At 45.8% G+C, this 18,638-nt stretch overlaps 1 protein-coding gene across 2 annotated transcripts in view; it reads left to right on the plus strand.

Annotated features, from left to right (window-relative positions):
- The first annotated feature begins 14,222 nt into the window (after positions 1 to 14,222).
- PDZRN4 (PDZ domain containing ring finger 4) overlaps positions 14,223 to 18,638 on the plus strand; it is a 265,164-nt gene continuing 260,748 nt past the window's right edge. The window contains exons 1-3 of one of the 2 annotated variants that reach the window (XM_075711235.1): positions 14,223 to 14,887; positions 15,369 to 15,379; positions 17,499 to 17,581. In XM_075711235.1, the coding sequence (XP_075567350.1) occupies positions 14,223 to 14,887; positions 15,369 to 15,379; positions 17,499 to 17,581 (759 nt within the window). Of the gene's footprint in view, positions 14,898 to 15,368; positions 15,380 to 17,494; positions 17,582 to 18,638 lie in introns of both variants that reach the window. The other variant, XM_075711228.1, reaches the window with a different exon arrangement.

An 18,638-nucleotide genomic window follows, 5' to 3' on the forward strand; every position in this document is an offset into this window, starting at 1 on the left:
TGACTTGGTGAGCTCTGTTCAAAGCTCACTGCAACTAAACAAAGATTTTCCAGTGAATACAGTGGCATTTATGACAGTTGTGGGAGTTTCTCTCTGAGCAAACTCCTAAGCACTGCATCTCCACTCAGAAGGGCTAAAAACACATGAAGACAAGAAGCTGGTCTTTTTATCTTGAGATGTATTTAAGAGGTTTGAAGTAAATTAGACATGTGGTCATCAGTGGATTGATTACATCTCCCAAGAGGCAAAATACATTCAGGACATTTGCAAGGGACTGCCAGGGTTGGCTGTGAGCCCTTGGGAACCTGCATTCCCCAGCGTGAGGGACCGGAGAGGTGCCAGGTGGGACATGGTAGGACGTGCAAGTGGCACTAGGGGCCTACATTCAGGCAGCTGGATTGGATCCTGTGTTTCTAAGATAGGACCAAAAGCATTTAATATGGATCATTTTGTGCATGTCCGATGCACTAATGTAAAGTCTGCTGTGGCTTCATGGTATAATAGTAAGCGTAGCCTTAAAACTTTGTCCCAGGGTGTAACTCTTTGTGCAGGTGCAGTTACCTCTTAAATTTAATGTTGTAGACCTAAATGAAGTAAAAATTTCTCCCAGTTTAATGAGCATTTTTCTGATGTTTACCAAAAGCCTGCCCCCCAAATTCCCACTTCAGCAATACTAGTTGTAAGAATTAGAGCAAAAAGCAGAAAAAGAGGAGTGTGAACAAGGCAAAAATGGTTATGCAGAGATCCATATTACACTGTCTGACTTTAAGCAAAGTTCCCCAGTAACTTCAGCTTGTGCTTAGAAATCAGACCTCTGACAGATACTCCAGAAAGGCATTCTTGTAACTTGCAGGACAGCAGTACTTTGGAGAATGTTTTGTACCAAAAAGCAATGGTATTAAATCACTGAGCCAAGAGAAGGAGCTATGTTTTGATTAGGTACACAGCCTTCCTCTGACAGATTTCAAGACCTGCAGTCTAGCAGATGGCACAATAACAAACACAATTGTATTTCTCTTAGGTTGCCTGAGGAATTCTGTGCCCTTGGTTTTGGCTGTGTGACATTTTCAGGAACCACTATTTATTTTCTTTGTCTCAGGTTTTTGCTTAACTCCTTTTACAAGCGGTTCTTTATTCTTCCTCAGGTGCACTGTTTGTTTGTGCAAGAAGCAGGGCCAGGAAGCCACCATTAGCTCTGCTGGCAGGGCAGAGATTGAGCAGGCTGTGGCTGGGGTCACAGGCACCAGGTTGTGCCAAAGCACTGCCCAAGTGTGTGGCAGGGCCACCGCTGCCCGGGGCTGAGCTCCGGGGTGGACCAGAGCCTCAGCCCTCACGCTGAGCCCTGCACTGCGGTGCACGACTTCAGGAGGGTATTTCAGCGTGCTCTGAGAGCAGCTGCTGTGCTTTCAGAATGATGGGGGAATTGCCTGTGGATGGCTGATGCCTTGGTGTTCTCTTGGTTTTGTTAAATATTCTTTGAAGTTTAAGAGAAAACTTTTGGGTCAACACAGAGGAGAATGCCATCTCCATCACTCACAGTTTTGATTTTTTATTAGTGACTAATACACATATTTAAGATTCTGCTGGTGCCAGGAAGGCCTTTAATTGACTCCTACAAATGGGAGAAAGGATGTAACTGGTGTGACCCCCTTTTAAAAGTAGTAGACCCTTTTTCAAAACATTGAGAGGGTGAACGTGCCGAAATGTGCCTATAGCAAGGAAAGCTGATAGACGCAAAGCTTCTCTGTGATCTAGAATATAAGCAAAAAAGGAAGTTCAGCTTAAGGTTCCAGTACAGAAGAATCTACTTCCAAGTAAATAATGCCATTACTTTTATTGCAGAAATGTTATTTTATTATGATTTTATTGTAAACATGCATTTGAAAAAATTAAATCAGGAGGTATACAGTACTGGAAGGAGAATGATTCATAGGAAAGGAGAAGCAGATAAGCAGCCAGTCTTGGTATATCTGTCACATCCACTATACAAAGGTTCCCTTGCATGGCAGTCACAGCAGCACTGCGAGTTACAGGACAAAGAAATAGTAGGTCGTATCTTATCCTCAAATTTTAGTATACAGTTCAGCACTGATGTCAGGAGTTCTCTTTTCTTAAATAGATGAGCTGATAAAAATAAATGTCCTCTGTTATTCATAGACTATATATTGCAGCAGCAATATAGTGTAATTCATTGATGAAAAGAAAAAGTCTCTGATGAGAAAAATTCCTCTGTTGCTCCTTTTGGGAAAGAGCAGCCCGAGGATGACACTGGATACACAGAAGTATGGTTCTGTTGACTTCAGCACGAACTGGCTCACGCCTCTGTGTCAGACCATTTTCTGCCATGACTTGATGGCACCAAGACACCTCTCGTAGCCCTTCCGAGGACTTCTTACATACTCCACATACACCTCCTTCTGCACACCCTTTCTGCTTTATCTAAGTAGCTTTTGTAGGAGCAAAAGGGGCAGAAAGGAGGAGGTATGCCAGCATACAGCAGCATGGCTTTCATCTTTTGGGGCACAGCCTTGTCAGGGGACAGTGGGGAGGCGCGTCATGCCAAGAGAGCCCCCGGAGGGATTATGTTTCAGGGAGAAATCGTGCCTCTCTGCTTCCCTGACGTGAATGGAGGGGCGTACAGGTTTCCCTTGTTCCTGGGGGCAGCCTGGCCTGCCTGCTGCCTGCAATGCACAGCTGATTTTCCACTTGCACGTCTGCCCCATTGGCATGCAGAGGCAGCCGCCCCGAGCCTGCGAAGGCTTCTGATGGGGAGGGCACAAAGGGCTCTTTTTCCATCCACCTCCACCCAAAGGGCAGGAGCACGTTGGGCTGGTGTTTCTGAATACCTCATTGAAATCCTGTTTCAAATCTCCTAGAAACTAAGAAGCCCAGACTTGCTCCAAACAAAATCAATGGCAAATCCCTACAGATGATAAAAGGGAAAACAGCAACCCCTAAGCAGGTGTCCAGTTTGATTTCCCAAATTAAACAAAAAGTGCAAACTGCATTTGACAGTTTTTCAACTAAAACTAATACTCACTTCAGCTTATGTCTGAATTATTTAAAATGTGATAACATTCCTTTGCTCTATTGTATTCAGACATTCAGGATCCCTGCAAAATATTTATTTTGGATAGTCCCTATATCCAATTCCTCTTTTTATCAATAGAACAATATTTATGGAGATCAGGCTGCCAACTTTGCCAGACAGACGCCCTTTGCATTCAAAAGAAAACATGATTCATCAGAGGATCAGGATTTCAGCTACAAATTAAACTTTTCTTTGATAGGCTGAAAGAGACAAGTCAATAAAGGAAAATTCTTGATAGCTGGAAAGGAATGTCTTCTTTCAGACTGCCAATATTCAGTTCTGATCACTAATATCTTAACTGATGGAAGAGACCTTTTTTTTCTTTATCTAATTATATCCCAGGGGCGATGTTTAAAAGAAATGGAAAGATAGTTATAACCAATTGTGCTGTGAGAAGATGTCAGCTCATTTTTGTTATCTCTTTGAGACCATGAATATCTTTTAATGTACTTGTGCAGCACATGGGACAAAAGTGCTCTGACCCAAACCTAGGTTTCTCTAGATAATACATATAATTAGCATTAAGCATAGTAAGAACAATAACAGCAGCAACAAAAGTAGAGATAAACTTACAGACTTGTGGCTTGTTATCTTTCCGTGCACAAGCCTATCACACATACGAAAATAGACTTATTCTAAGAGCCACAGTGCCCAACACAGCAGGAAAAATAAGTTGTATGCTGGGACAAAAAATCAGAAGATTTAGTGATCCTCATTTTTCAGAGACGTTACTCCTGGTCTTTACTGCAGATATCCCACAAAGTTATTTCTCCTCTCTCTCTCTAAGTAGTACCATTGAAAATACGTAATGGATTTTTCATCATGTACCCTTTTAATGATAATTAAATATCACAACGCTACCTCTCAACTAATTGCAATGGCCTTGTTATTTTTGGTTTTGCCTGACTATGATTTCAAACTAATGATCATTAGTAACAATAATAGTCCTTTACCCTTTTATCATGCCTTACATCTGCGGGACTCCATGTTAAGCATTACTACGTGCATTACACCAGTGCTTACACTGAGTCACAGAGGTTAATTAACTTATTAAAGATCTCAAAGCATGTCAGTGGGAGAATCAGGAATAACGACAGTCAGCCCTGAGCTCTGCTCTCCCTGGCCTTGATGCTCTGACAGTTCTTGCCAAAGGGTTAGCCAGACTTTGCAAAATACTATTAATCACTAAAAGCTGGACTTCTTTAGGAGAGGATTATTTGTGTGGGAAGGGAAAGAAGGAGTCATTTCATTGCTAAAATGAAGCCGAAAGTGGGACTAATGGAAAGAAAAGCTCCTACTTGTCTGAATCACACTGCTTGAAGGCAGTGGGTGTTGCAGAGGGTTGGTAGTATTTGTTATGGAATCTCAGGATGCCATGTTCGCAAAACCAGCCTGAAGAGTGATGTACTGAAATTCAAAGTTCCCAAACAGTACAAAATCAGATCTAACAACATTTTAATAATCTCACTGCTGTCCTCTATGAAGAACCTGAGAATAGGGTAGCTCTTAATATGCAGGCTGCCAAAAGCCCATGTTCATCTAACTTTTGCCTCAGAGGAGATTGCCACTTTTGGACCTTGTCCTAGTCAGCAGTGAATGACTGCTTGCTCAAACACACAGCTGGATAAATTCTGCTGTTATAGACATCAAGAAAACTTGGAAACTTTAAAGTCTGATTACTACAGAAAAAGGTATTTTCTGTGTCTCTCCTCTTCCCTACCACCATACTCCTTTATTTTAACATGAGAGCCTTTGACAGAAGCTATTAATGCTGCTTCAGATTCTCATGGGATGGAGACTGGCATCAGTGAATTTAAATTGGCATTTTATGCTGATGATATATTAATATGTATGATCTAGCAGGACTTCAGCTTTTATTACAGTTTGAATCATTACTAATTTGGGCAAATTTTCTGGCTTTAAGAAGAGCTGTAATAAATTTGAAGCCATGCCTCTGCATAGACGAGATAACACTCTTGCCATCTAGATTTTCCTGTTTAAGCTGAAATGCTAAATGCTCCCAAACCTCAGCTTAGGTATCCCCTGTTTCTATTTAAAAGAGAAAGCCCTGATAGCAAAATATCAAATTAATATAAAACATTTTGTTGTGCCTTGATCCATTTTAAAACACAACCAAGGGCCAAATCCGGCTTATCTCACTTAGGTGAAGAGTCTCTTAGAAGTTAATAGCAAACTCTTGTACTAAATTATATGTTATTGATCTGATTCTGCTGTGATACAAGCAGAACCTGATGCAGCTATAATACAGCTAGAGGGTGAAGGGAGGCAACACCATAAAATACATCTGAGTGGGCTGAACAGGATAATATTAATAGGTATGAAGAAAAAGCACATTCATCCTTTCTAAAAGCATACCCGATTATGACCACTTTAATCTCCTGTTGATGTCACTGAAGCATCTGGCTCCTCAGCATTTCTAAAACTCAGGCTTCTTTCTTGAAAACCCATATAGGTTAAAAAATAGTGATGAGGTAATACAGCAGGTAGAAGCTGTATCAGCACTTTGACAAAACACCCCATAACAAGACTATCAGGCTGTACACGTCAATCCTCAGTGCAGGAGTAGGTAGTCATTAGAAAGTTGCGTTAGTACACCAGAATTAATGTTCATGAATCCGTGATGATAGGCAGCTTAGGAACAATGTAGATTTAACTTGTCCAAATATGCTTTAATGGTGTCATCTCTGATCTTTCAGGTCCGAGTCTCTCACAAAAAGATCAGTAGAAGTTGCTGGTCAAATTCAAAATACTAAAAAAAAAAAAAAAGTTTTCAAGCATCAGGAAGTTAATTCTCTCTTTCTTTTCCATTTTTGGCCTCATTAGGTTGAGAAGTAGAAAATTGCTAATTCAGCACTCCTGACATTTCCAGAAACAGAATAGATCAACACCTTTTGTGAACATTCTCCCAGGACATGTTCAGCTAAACTGCACTTGTTTGCGTACCAAGATAAACAACCACAGTATCTTTACTGTGGCTTTACCTGTATGGATTTTTCAGTTGTATTAAACCTAGTTTGGTCTCCTGAGAAAAGGAGACATGACATCGGCCTTCTCCGTTGTTTATGCATGCCTGTTTGGGTCCCCTCCTCAATTCTGTTTGAACTCCTCCTTTCTATCAACAAAATCTGGCAAATGTGTAGGAGACAGAAAGATCCTAGAAGTTTAATAAAACCTGGCAAACTGTTGGAGGAGAGACCCTTCCCCTGGCTCTTCCCACCAAAGGACACTGCAACACAAACCCCACTGTTACTGGACACCAGAAAACCCAGCCACCATGCGTAACTCTCAGGAAAACCGTGTTCGGTAGTTCTGCCAAGGTCCTCTAGCCAACCTGGGTATGCCCTCCACCCACAAGGGTACTGGGAGGCCACCGATTTTTCCTCTGAAAGCCCCCAAGCAGCACGGTTGCAGGTTCATGGGCAGCCCTCCGCCTGCCTCGGGATGCGAGTAAGCAAAGGGGGCAGAAAGTGTGGAGGCATCAATCACAGAGCCTGATCCCAGCTTCCTGCAGTCCCTTTAGTGCTGTCCCCTTGCAGGTGTTACCCAAAATACTGTAAAAAGCCACCGTCTCTCAGAGGAGGTCACAGTTTCCAGCCTTGCCAAGGGCAGACAGGGAGTACGCGTGTGAAATAACAGCGAATCTCATTCACCTAGAAGGAAAAAATCACAAACTGGAGCAGGTTCTGTCTGCTTTTAGTGGTGGTGGTGAATGAGAGATGCTGATAGAAAGAATAATGCCCTAAATGTGTTTTTAGAATAACAAGTCAAGGTGGTCTTCCACACAAGACAAGTAAAATAAATCCTAATTACAAGTAAAATAAAATACAAGCCATTCAGATGGTTTAAGTTTACTTGTGGAACAAGCAATTGTATGTATTTTCATTCGGACTCATTAATAAGTAATTTGTGAAGGCGTAGCTTTAGGAAAATAGGACTCAGAGGAAAAATAAGGCTAAACAGATCAAGAGCTGGAAAAATTACAAAATCCAAAAGCATACTTTCTCACTGCACATAATATTTTCTTCTATGTTATGCCGATATTTTTAAAGATTTGCTACTGTAAATCATTACTCCATATTATATCTACCATCAAATGCAAACACAAGACTTTAATATTATAAGTCTCTGATGGAGGAAGTGAAGTATATCTAGGAATCACGTTTGCTAGAGCACTAAAATACTTCATTATATGAGGAAATCTTTCTTTTTTAGTGCTGCATTATTTGTGTTAACGGAAGCTGGGTCTCAAAGGGGCTGGCCTTGGGGTCAATTAAATATTTGGAGTGAGTATCACAGCTTTTGTACGTGAGGAACACCAACAGAGTAAGCGTTCCTTGCCCATTTTTGTTTAACCTGTTTTGTACATGGAGGCAACAGGCATGGCATTGAAGGGGACTCTAAAATGCATAAATTACAGTACATGTAACGAACAAATAGATTATATAAAAGAAACAGAAGCATATTCTTATATACTCATCTTAAGACCCATATGAATGCCAAGATATTAATTTTTCATTTCCCTTTTCCATCTGGTAAGAGGCTAATAACACTGAGACAGTGCATGGATTCCCATATTCCCATGCACTGATTGTAATTATATTTTAGCTACCATTTAAAAATGGTTTCTTTCATTTTTGTCTTGTTTTCTTTGACTTATTAATAGCTTTTTCCAGTCTGTGTCATGTTAAAATGTATAAAGTAATCAGAATTCTCTGCACATATTTCTCAGGCTGCTCACCTGGCTTAGACTAAGGCCAGCCACATTCTGGTGGCAATGATATTTAAATTTAACTTCAAAGGCTTAAATTCATGGATTTGCATAATAGTTCTGAAAAATCCTGCCACAAAATTCCCACATTTTTTGCTTTTTAGTTTGTCATATTTCACTCTGAGCTTTTCATATATGTTTTTGAACATCGTTTACTTCTCTCCCTTACCAGTTGATGTGCGAGCTAATACTATGAAATGTATAGGTAAAGGCAGTTTTCTAAATGCTGTGCGACGTAACACTGGCAAGAGACGTGCAAAAGACAGAAGGGTGGTAACACCCTGAAGCATTCCTACTAATCTGAGCAGCTATCAAAGCCTTCACTGAGATCTGCTGAGGTCAGAAACTGAGGTTCTTCTTCTATCTCAGTTTGTGGTGTACTTGATTTGACCGATATTGGGCAAGATGACTGTTTTTCCATCTTTGGTTTTAAAGTAATTCTACTGCCTGAAAAGGAAGCCCTAGAAACTGCCACTATGTGCTTGCTGGTTGATCAAGTACTGCAAGGGCAAGAGGACTTAACCCTGCTCTGGAGGGACTGTCACCAGCAATGAGGTGATCCCTTTCCGAACCAGTTTGGGCTCTGTCATCTCATATGAGCCTGACAACAGTGAGTGGCTCTGCTCAGTGACAGCAGCTGCTGAGGCTTCATAATGTGAAAAATCATCCCCTTAGATTTTTTTTCCTTGAGCTAATGGATGCTGAAATAGACGGAAAGCTTTTGGTATCTGCATACCCTTAGGGAGCAGCTCTGTGCTGAGAGGAGGTGTCTGCAGCAGGTGAGCGCACTGTGGTAGGCTCTGCGAGGACAAATTTAGAAACTGGGTCATCTGGGGGTTGCAACAGTTGGGTTGGGAAAGGGAAATGAGGTAGAAACATCCAAGGCAAGGCTCCCATATTCCTTTACATTTATCCCCACTGCTAGCACCTTCTGCTTAGGCTGCAGCTGGACCCACGGTTCTGGCTGTGGTGTGAAAGGCGGCGCGGGCAGCACGGGGCAGGGGTTCGGCAGCCAGCACAGGCTGAAGCCAGCTTGTTACCAGGCAGATGAGCGATGATCCAGCTGGCTGAAGGAATGCGGTACAGGCCTGACAAGTGTGAGAGGTTAACACACCGGCAGACCTGCTTTCACTCAGACTGGGTCTCACCTCTTCTCGCTCCTTCTTTCTTGCCATGGTAAAAAAGTAGCTTTCCTTCAACACTGAATGACAAAAGGAAAAAATGAGAATTAAGAAAAAAACAGTTTCAACCCTAGAACAAGTGTATCAGTCTGTTTTGTCCTATGGGTCAAGTGTGCAGTCTTCTCCTGCCTCTCCCAGTGCAGTTTGCAGTTAAAGATTTAAAGAAGCACATATCCCCATGCACTCCTGCAATCCAGACACCTGCATTCCCCTTCTTCACCCGCTCCTGGGATCAGAACATTGCTCTCATATTTTCTTTTGCTCTCTCTGTTTGAACTACTGCCTGCTCGAGCTACTGCCTGCTCTCATTACCGGTTTTTCTGACCATCAGAAACTTCTTGGTGAAGGCCAGGTGTATCACACAGACCTGGGCTTCCAGTTTAGGAGAAGGCCTTGTCTTGTCAATGGTCTCCTAAAAAGAAAGAGGAGGGCAGTCCCAGTTCCCTGCTCTGACACACACTTCCAGTTTATGGGAGCTATTTTGACCCACAAGTCTACCTCCTCATCTGTAAAAGTGGGATAACAGGACTGTCCTCCCTCACAGTGGTTTACTGTTAAAATACCCTGTTAAGAAGGTGTGGAAAAGCCACATTTCAGTACACATATCTACCTATGGACTTTGTACTACAGCACTCTGAGTACAAATGTACTACGCAAAAATAACCGTTCAGCTGCTGAAGGTGCCCAAAGTCGACGGCATCCTTCATTTCCAACAGTTACGTTCCCAAAAGGCTTAACAGCCATGCTCAGAAGCATTTGGCTTTTATAGCACTGGGCAGCTCGACTCTTAGATCATGCACAGCCTCACCGCTCCTTTTCCTCCTCCCTCTGCAAGGCTCCGTCCGCAGCGGGTGTCCTCAGAGCACACCTCCCAGGTCAGGTCGCAGCACGTACTGGGGGGGTGCTTTTACCCACCTCTTGCGCTGGAAGGTGCAGACTTTTCTTTTGACTGCCCTAAGGACTGGTGCCTTAACGCCGTGGCTTTGCTAGCGACAGGCATCATATAGGGACTTCAATCGAGTGCTGTGAATTCTGCTGGGTAGCATTAGCAGTAAGAGAAGTGAAAAGTAGTTACGGGGCTTGCTTAAGGCCATTCAGTGGATGAAAGAGGCAGGTCCAAGATCCAGACCTCCCACTTACTACTTTTTAAGACCTGTTCTCATTTTCCTAGTGGTCAAAGTTGATCGGTGACACATTTGATATCAAGCATAATTAAACAGAGACCATATAGTGTCTTTGTGTCAATGAACAATACAGATCAGAAATGTTTTCCGTGTGTAAGCTTCTTTACTGAATGTCTGCTGGGTTTTGGAAGTTTCTTTCCTTAACTGATGAATGCAAATACTTGCTCAGGTTTCAGCAACTAACCGTGAGCTTTCAGACTTGGTTTTACTCCTCCATCTTAGGGACACTTCCTCAAACTCTCTTAACGTGCTGCAGTGATAAACTGTGGGGCAGAAAAATTGCTTGCTGACCTGAAAAATAAAGGAAAAAAAAAACCTTTTGAGGTTATTCTCTACAATGAAACATGAGTTATATGGCTCTATGCTTATAATCTTTTCTTTGCCAAAGTGCAATGGCGTTCATTCTTTCCAGACTTCTGATGATAGCAGATTTTAATAGCAAATGCTCAGGTCTAAATTCTGCTCTCAGAGTGGAGTTCCTGAGTCCTCCTGGCTCTAAACTAGTTACAGGGTTTTGTTAGTGTGACTGGGAAAAGAATCTTCCTTTGAAATCCTACAGACGAATAATAGGGCAAAATGATTATGAAAATGAGCTGGAAAAAACAAAAATACATGCTTTATTCCCACATACACAAGTTGAAAGTTCATTACATTTTCCCCACTGACTTCAATACAGCCAGGAGCCTTCCAGTTACCTTCAGGATTTCAGAGCAGTAATTCTTATCTCAGGATACTTTCATCAGAAGATTTGGGACAGCTGTATAGTTCACACTTTAAACTGCAGATCCTCTTACGATGAGGCAAGAACTACAGGCAGAAATAACCCTTGATTTTATACTTGAAATAGCTCTTCCTCCCGTCTCTGATGCCCAGGAGCAGCAGGCTTTCTGTGCTGATAAAGAGCTCCCTTAGCAGCAGTTACTCCCACCAAATCCTTCCTCAAAGTGTGCGTGTGTGTGTGTGCCTAGGTACCTGTGACTAAGAAAGCTAGTGCTTTCCTATTTTAAATGACTTTTGCTGCTTTACCAGGTAGAGCAAAAGGGAATATGGTAGCAGCTGTTGAAGATATGGACTGTCCTGGAGACGAGGAACTGCACAGCATTTATTTTATCCATGACTGGGTGCAGTCCTGGTGTAAGCGGTAGAGCCATACAGTGCTGTTGCAGCTGTGGGCAATGTTCCTGAGGGCACTGCTGTTCCTGTGCTCCTTGGCCTCTCCCCGTCTCACTAAATCTGCATTTCCATCTTTGACCGTCGCAGTGAAGCCATGGCTCGAATGGCTGTGTGAAACCTGGAGCTGTAGGTGCTGAGACTTTGGATGAGCAAACAAGGTTCTAATTATGTTGTCTCTTTAAGGACAATTTAGGAAAGTATGAGGATTGTGTTTTTCATTTCCTGATTACGTAGGAACTAATAGGACTAATTGTAGGAATAATCCCATGTAAGCACATGGGTAATGTTTGTATGCATTACCCATGTGTACCCATTTCCGTGGAGGTCTGGTATGCAGACAGCTGTTACGTTTAGATGAGTTTTGCACATTTGTCTGTATTACAGGTTCCTGCACTGGAAAATTACTTTTGATATAAACCCAGTTGCCTGTGCTCTCATCCATGCTGACGTCTTGGCAAAGAAAGATAGTTTCTTACTCCAGCACGAACAGAGAAAGGGCACAACCGCCTGGAACCATTTTGCCAGTGCACTGACATGTTACCAATGCCCAAGGTGGGCCAGAACAGACAGGATTTTTTTAAAAATATGCCTACCACAGGGTTCCTAAGCTTTCATTTAGTTAATCACCTAATTAAAAAGAAATCTAAAGGCTCTGAGGCTGAAACCTGGCTATATCATCCCTCTGGCTGCATTCGTACTGGTGACTAAAATGCACCAGGGACCCTGGAAGGGCTCACAGCCTCACTCCTAAGCTCTCACCCCCAAGCAGGACGGTCACCCCAAAATATCTCCTGGGATTGGCACCTGCAACCCTTGCACCATGCCCGAGCGTGGTTTGGGAGGCTGCTCGCAGGCCTTGTCCAAAACTGTTCCGAGCGTCATGCCAGTGGATTAGCAGAGGCAATACGAGTTTAACTGATCATGTGCCCATGTTTGGGCCCGTTCTTTGCCCAGTTTAATTTATGGGTGTAGATGTTACTGCCTGTGTTCAGACCTCAGATTCTGGGCCACGTATAAGGAGGTAAAGAAAATACAACGAGACAAAGAGACAGAATAGATGGTATAAGTAAATAATGACTGGAAAGGAATAGTTAAATGCAAAGACAGATGAGGAGAATACTAGTTTTTAGTCATTTTCTCCAACATTGAGAATGACACTGATTCTGACCCTATCAGCAAAGCAATTAAAATCAGTGGAAATGCTAGATGATCAAAGAATGGTATGAATAGCATAATTAGTTACTCAAGGTATTTGATTTCCTTTTTTGTTTGAGATAATATGATTTTGATCTGCAATGAAATATTGTATAATGCATTATATCACGTTTTCTCCAAGCTGAGAGACTATCTGACGGTGCAGTTTGTTTATTTTATAGCCATGCTAATCCAACTAAAACTGTAGGTTTCTGTGTGGCAAGTCAGAAATGGGAGGTTGCTGGTGCTTCTCAGTAATATTTGGGTCTGTAGATGTTCTGTGAGGCATTGCCAATTGTTACTGTGTAAAATTGCTGAGAGACTTTTGTTAAGCAAATTATGGGTAGATGTAACTGAGATCCGTGGTCCCAGGTACGGTTCTGGGGGCAGGTATGCGCAGAGTTTTCCTTCTAGCTTTGGGAATAAGGGATGTTTCTGTTGCATTGTCCCCATATTGTCATCTTAGTCATGGAAAAGAACCATTCACTAGTGGGACTCAAGAGCCCTGATGGCTTTCCCATAGGGATGCTCTTGGGATTCGGAGATTGAGGCAGGAATCGCAGAACTGGTGAGGACACACCCCGGCTCTGCCTCAGGAGTCCTCAGTCCAGAAAATATCCTATGGTGTGGGCCTGGACAAGCCCGAACTGCCGTCCTTTCCAAAAGGGATGATGCCTGACCCACACGTGAAGGAGCCCCCTGAAGAAAGCCCTCGGAGTGCTCCATCCCGCTCTCCTCTGGGAGGTTTTCCACAGGGCTGGGGGGCAGCAATCTGGCCCTGTGTTTTCACCAGTGAAGTTATGTGGGGAATGTGTTAGGGGTTTCATGTTTCAGCGCGTGTTGTGGGTTGTGCAGCAATGAAGGGGTAGAATCCGGGCCAGCTATTGATCGTAACTATGCGTTTCCACATTTTGCTGTGTTTTAGCTTTTCCTCAAATGAAATTGTTGCTTATGCATGTTGTTTAAGGGAGCTCAACAAGCAATTTTCTTAACTCTGATGGCATTTTTTTTTGGTGCGGCAACAAAGAGAGCATTGGTACCGGGGGCTTCAGCTTTCCGTGTCCTGCCGGGTACCCCAAAAGGGGAGCGAGGAAGAGGAGCGAATCTTTTAGAGAGAAACGAAACAGGCGTGCTGACACCGCGGGACATTTACCGGCACGTCTGTGCGGCAGTGCAAGAGCCTCAGCGACTCGCTGCTTCGCAGCCTGCCCACTTCGTACCCCCCCCCGCCGAGCACAACGCGACGCGGAGCGCCCTGCGGGGGCCCCGGCTCGGCCGCCGGGGCAGTGCCCGCACCGGGGCGCGGGCGGCGGCGGATCCCCGCGTCTCGCCCCGCCGCGCAGCGAGGATGCCCCGGGAGGGCGGAGGTGGTGCCGGGGCTGGGCGTGGGGCGGTAGCGGCGGGGAGAGGGAGTTAACGCCGAGGGCGGCGGCGGGGCGGGGGGGAGCCGGCGGGAACTGCAGCTCGGCGCTGCCGCCCGCCTCCCCCGGCGCGGCCCCGCTCCTCCGCCCGCCCCTCGCCGCCGCCCGCCCCGCCGGGAGCGGCTCCAGCGCCGCCGGGGCCGGGCCGGGGCCGCGGCGCCGGAAAGTTTGGCGGTCCCCGGCCGCGCCATGGGCTTCGACCCGTCGCGCTTCGCGGCGCCGGTGGCGGCCGAGCTGCAGTGCAAGCTGTGCGGGCGGGTGCTGGAGGAGCCGCTGTCCACGCCGTGCGGGCACGTCTTCTGCGCCGGCTGCCTGCTGCCCTGGGCGGCGCGGCGCCGGCGCTGCCCGCTGCGCTGCCGGCCGCTGGCGGCCGCCGAGCTGCGCCCCGTCCTGCCGCTCCGCAGCCTGGTCCAGAAGCTGGAGGTCAAGTGCGACTACAGCCCGCGGGGCTGCGGCCGCACCGTGCGGCTGCGGGAGCTGCCCGCCCACCTCGCGGCGTGCCGCTACGGGCCGCCGCCGCCCGGCCCCGCCGAGCCGCAGCCGCGGGGCGGGCCCCCCCTCCCCGGCCGCCCGGGGGGCGGCTCCGCGGGGCAGCCGCGGCGGGCGGCGCCGGGGGAGCCCCCGCGGCCGCGGGCGGGCGGCGGGCCCCGCTGCCTGCGGGGCGGCGGCGGGCCGGAGCCGGGTGCCGAGGGGAAGAGGGAGGCCCTGCGCTGGAGCCGGCGGGAGAAGTCGCTGCTGGCGCAGCTCTCGGCGCTGCAGAGCGAGGTGCAGCTGACGGCGCGGCGGTACCAGGCGAAGTTCGGGCAGTACATGAGCCACATCAGCAGCATCGCCCGGGACCTGGCGGGCAGCCAGCCCGGCAAGGTGAGTGCGGGCGGCAGAGACCGGCGGGGCAGCGCGCCCCGGCCTGCCCCCCCCCCCCCCCCCCCCCCTTCCAGCGGGGCTCTCCCCGGACCGGCTTTCGCCCTGCCCCACTCCTCAGCGGCCGGGCGGGGTGGCGGTGCCAGCGGTGTCCCCTGGGGGCCAGCGGTCCCCCCCCAGCTCCGCGCCGGGACCCAGCCCGAGCCCCCCCCCCCCTCCCCAGCGCACCCCCCGGGCGCTGCCAGCCGCTTCTGCCCGTCCCTCCCCGCCCCCGGGGAGATGGAGCCACCGGCCCCGGCCGGGGACACGCTGCTTGCCGGTCCCCGTTTCGGCGCCCTTCGGTGGCCCAAAACCCAGGGGGTGCTGAGGCCGGCGGCGCCTGGTAGCGGCGGCCGAGCGCAGCTTGTCGCTTGCTGGCCCGGAGAGGGTGGGAGGCGGGCGGGAGGGGAGGGGGGCTCGCCCTTCGGCTGGCAGCCGGCAAACGGGTCCCGGTTGCCCCGGGCAGGGTGTCCCCATCGGGCCTCCCCGCCTCGCAGGGACCCGGCTGCTGTTGCCGCTCAGCTTGCTCCAGCTGGGACTGGCAGAAGCTCAGGGGCATGGGAGCTGGCTTTTAACTTTTATTTGAGCAGTGGAGAAGTTGTCTTAAAAACCCGGAGCATAAAATGATCGTAAGCTTTCGAAACGATGGTGGAAGGATGGCAAAAAGTCTCTCTCGTCTGGTAGAATGGAGTAACAGCTGACGCTGTTGATAGCAGAGACGGGTGCAGTGCTTCGCTCTGTTTTCAGGTCTGATGACATTGCTCAGATAGCGACTTGCTTCCTTTAGGCTGAATAAACCATCCGAGAGTAACGGTGAGCTGGCTTAACTTGCTGTAAGGGGGTTGGTTTTTTTTGAGTGTTAACTCCAAGCCGGAAGATCGTGTGGGCTCTGGCACTGCTGTTTGCAGCCGCGGTGAGGAGTGTTGCGATGTAAAGAATTCTTCTTTTTACCCAAATCTTCGTGGACCCTTGGGAAGCAAAATCCCAAGTGGAAAAGGTCTGAGCGGCCAGACTCACTCCTGAAGCAATGTAGTGTGCTGGGCATCTGGCCGCTGCACGGGAAATGGGAAAGGGGACGTTGTTCTCAGGACACCTGTGTGCCTAGAAACACGGCTCTTTGTTGCATTGAGAAACTTTGTGTTTGGAGACTTGAATATTTAATCTTTTTCTCTCTTTTTTTTTTTTCTTCTTTTTTTTCCTGATTTCCTTTGGCTAGCTAGTCCGTGAGGTGTAGGTTGCCGGCTCTGGGACGTGTGCTCGTACGTCTGCTTCATCTCTTGGCAGATGGGATAAGGTCATATGAAGGGGGGGGGAAGCGGTAACTGTTAAGGAAGGTGGGGTGTGAGAGAAAAGCGGTGGCCGTAGAAGGGAGAAGAGAGAGATTTGGATTTTCGGTAAGGATTTGGCAAGGAGGTGTGGGGGTAGGCGTGGAGGCATCCCTCCTCCCGGGCAGCAGCGGAGCATCTGCCATTTCGGAGCAGTGCCGGTAGGTGTTGCTGTAGGTACTGCCGCTCGGAAAGCTCTTCTACAGATGAGACCGGGGTGATGAATAAAACAGGCGTTTGGAAGAAAAACTATCAATAAAGTAAAAATGCACTTCATTAAAATCAAATCTATCATGCGGCAATAAAACATTTCACTGTCACGCTTAATAAAATATGGGCTTCAGCGTTCAGTGTTGTATTTTGAATGGTTAGAAAGGTATAACTTATTTAGGTGTCAAATTTATATTAATCGACTAATTTAGAGGGACTGGCAAACACAAACACCTAACTGTGCTGGATGAATACAAATTTTTTTTTGTGGGGAATATGGCTCCTGAAATGTAACTATTATCATATGTGAACAAGGTAAAACAAGCTCACTTGCTGTGCTAAAGCGTCCAAATATTTTTTTGCTTGTATATTTTTTTTAGAAAATTATATACCTGTTCCACTGAAGGAAAAGGTTTCTTTCCCTTTTTCATTTTTAACTTTGACTCCATCACTATTTTTCAATGTTTGCTTTATATTTTAAACCTTGTTTAGAAAAAAAATACTTTTTTACATACATGGTTTTGGATTCTTTCTGGGAGAGAAGTGAAAGGTTGGGATGAAAAGTTGGGTTTCATTTTCTGTGTGCATCTTCCCTGAAGGTTGACATGAAACGTGTGCTGATATGTCTTTGGGGTCTGATAATTATAATGTTGTGTATTTTAACCTATATGTTTAACATCTGAAACGTTGTCACACATAGGGATTTAATTTTTTTAGAGATATCCAGACTTTTGAAGCTCTGACTTTTTTCAGTGGTGCTGAGCATTCCTCCCACCAAAAGCCTGCACTTTTTTCTGTTCAGCACTGAAGATAATCAGGTGTTACCTGTTACTTTTCAGTGGCGTGTGACTTTTCCTTTGGTTTTTTTTCAGTGCAAAGTCTTTTGTTATCTTTTCAGCCTAATTTTCCTTTAAGATTTATCTTACGTGGTCTTCAGCTAAAGATCTTTTGAGCATCAGTGCTTTCACTTAAGATCTTCTTTTTGAGACTGTAATCTTTAACAGTATTTCACCTCTTGCTTCTTAGGGAGGAGAACCCAAACCGTTAACGATCATGCTGCACCGAGAAAATGATACTTTGGGATTCAATATTATAGGAGGACGACCCAATCAGGTAACAAGAAAAGTAACTGTAGGTTATTTTGGCCATAATTCCTGTTACTATATGCACTGTTAATAATAAAAGAGTTACTTTCGATGACAGTGGGTGTGGAACCAGCTCCATAGATAGAAGAACTGTATATTATCAGGTGTAATTGGAGTCATTGTTTTGAAGATACAATCTTGTGAGAATTAGATTATTCTCTTTTTCAGGAAAGGTGTTCCCATTGTTTTTGTTTTAAAACTTTACGCTGATCTGCACTCAGTTCCCATGTGAGTAATATGTATTCATGCAAACTGTTCAATGGAAATCGCTGAGACTACTTATAAGACTCATTGTTGCAGGATTAAGCTGTTGGAATTTTTGGAAACAGCTTGCTTTTTTTTTTCATTTAAAGGAGAGATGAAAATTTGCTTCTGTAGCTCAGATAGTTTAAGCACATGTCCTGCTCTCACATGCCTGCTTTCCACTTTTCTTTGTGAACTGAAACAGACTTTTCATTGATCTTGTATCTTAAATCAGTCTAGTCGCATCAGTCTAGGTTTAGAAAGTTCATTGGAAACCATAGAATATGCATAAGGATCACTAAGCCCCCCTCGAATATGCAGAAGAATATGCTTTTTTTTTTTTTTTACTTCATCCTTCCAAAAGCTTTAATCAGGACTGTCATTACATGTGAAGGGTAAAGAAACCTGTTAAACTGGAAAATTAATAGTTGATTAAAAAGGCTTGGTAATAATTATGCACTGATCAGGTTCTTGTTAAATGGGAGAATTGTAACCTCCCACTATTGCTGAGGGGGGGAATGGGACCCTGTATATTAGTTTGGCAATCTTCTGCTCTAAAGCTGTATTTAGCGGTGCCAAAGAGTCTGTTCCTATTAGCCTAAGAAGTTCACTGTCTGCGCTGCAGAATTACTGTTCCCTCTGGGTAAATATGAAGACCAGCAGTTATCAAGTGTTGGTGCTGCAAATCCAAAGCGAGAGTTTCTTAGATTTGCTAGTAGAAGGATGAGACAATAGGTGGCTCTAAGGTAAAATACACGTGATTTGATTATATCCATATTTTG

Source organism: Pelecanus crispus, chromosome 1, assembly GCF_030463565.1.
Source record: "Pelecanus crispus isolate bPelCri1 chromosome 1, bPelCri1.pri, whole genome shotgun sequence".
Classification (NCBI taxonomy): domain Eukaryota; kingdom Metazoa; phylum Chordata; class Aves; order Pelecaniformes; family Pelecanidae; genus Pelecanus; species Pelecanus crispus.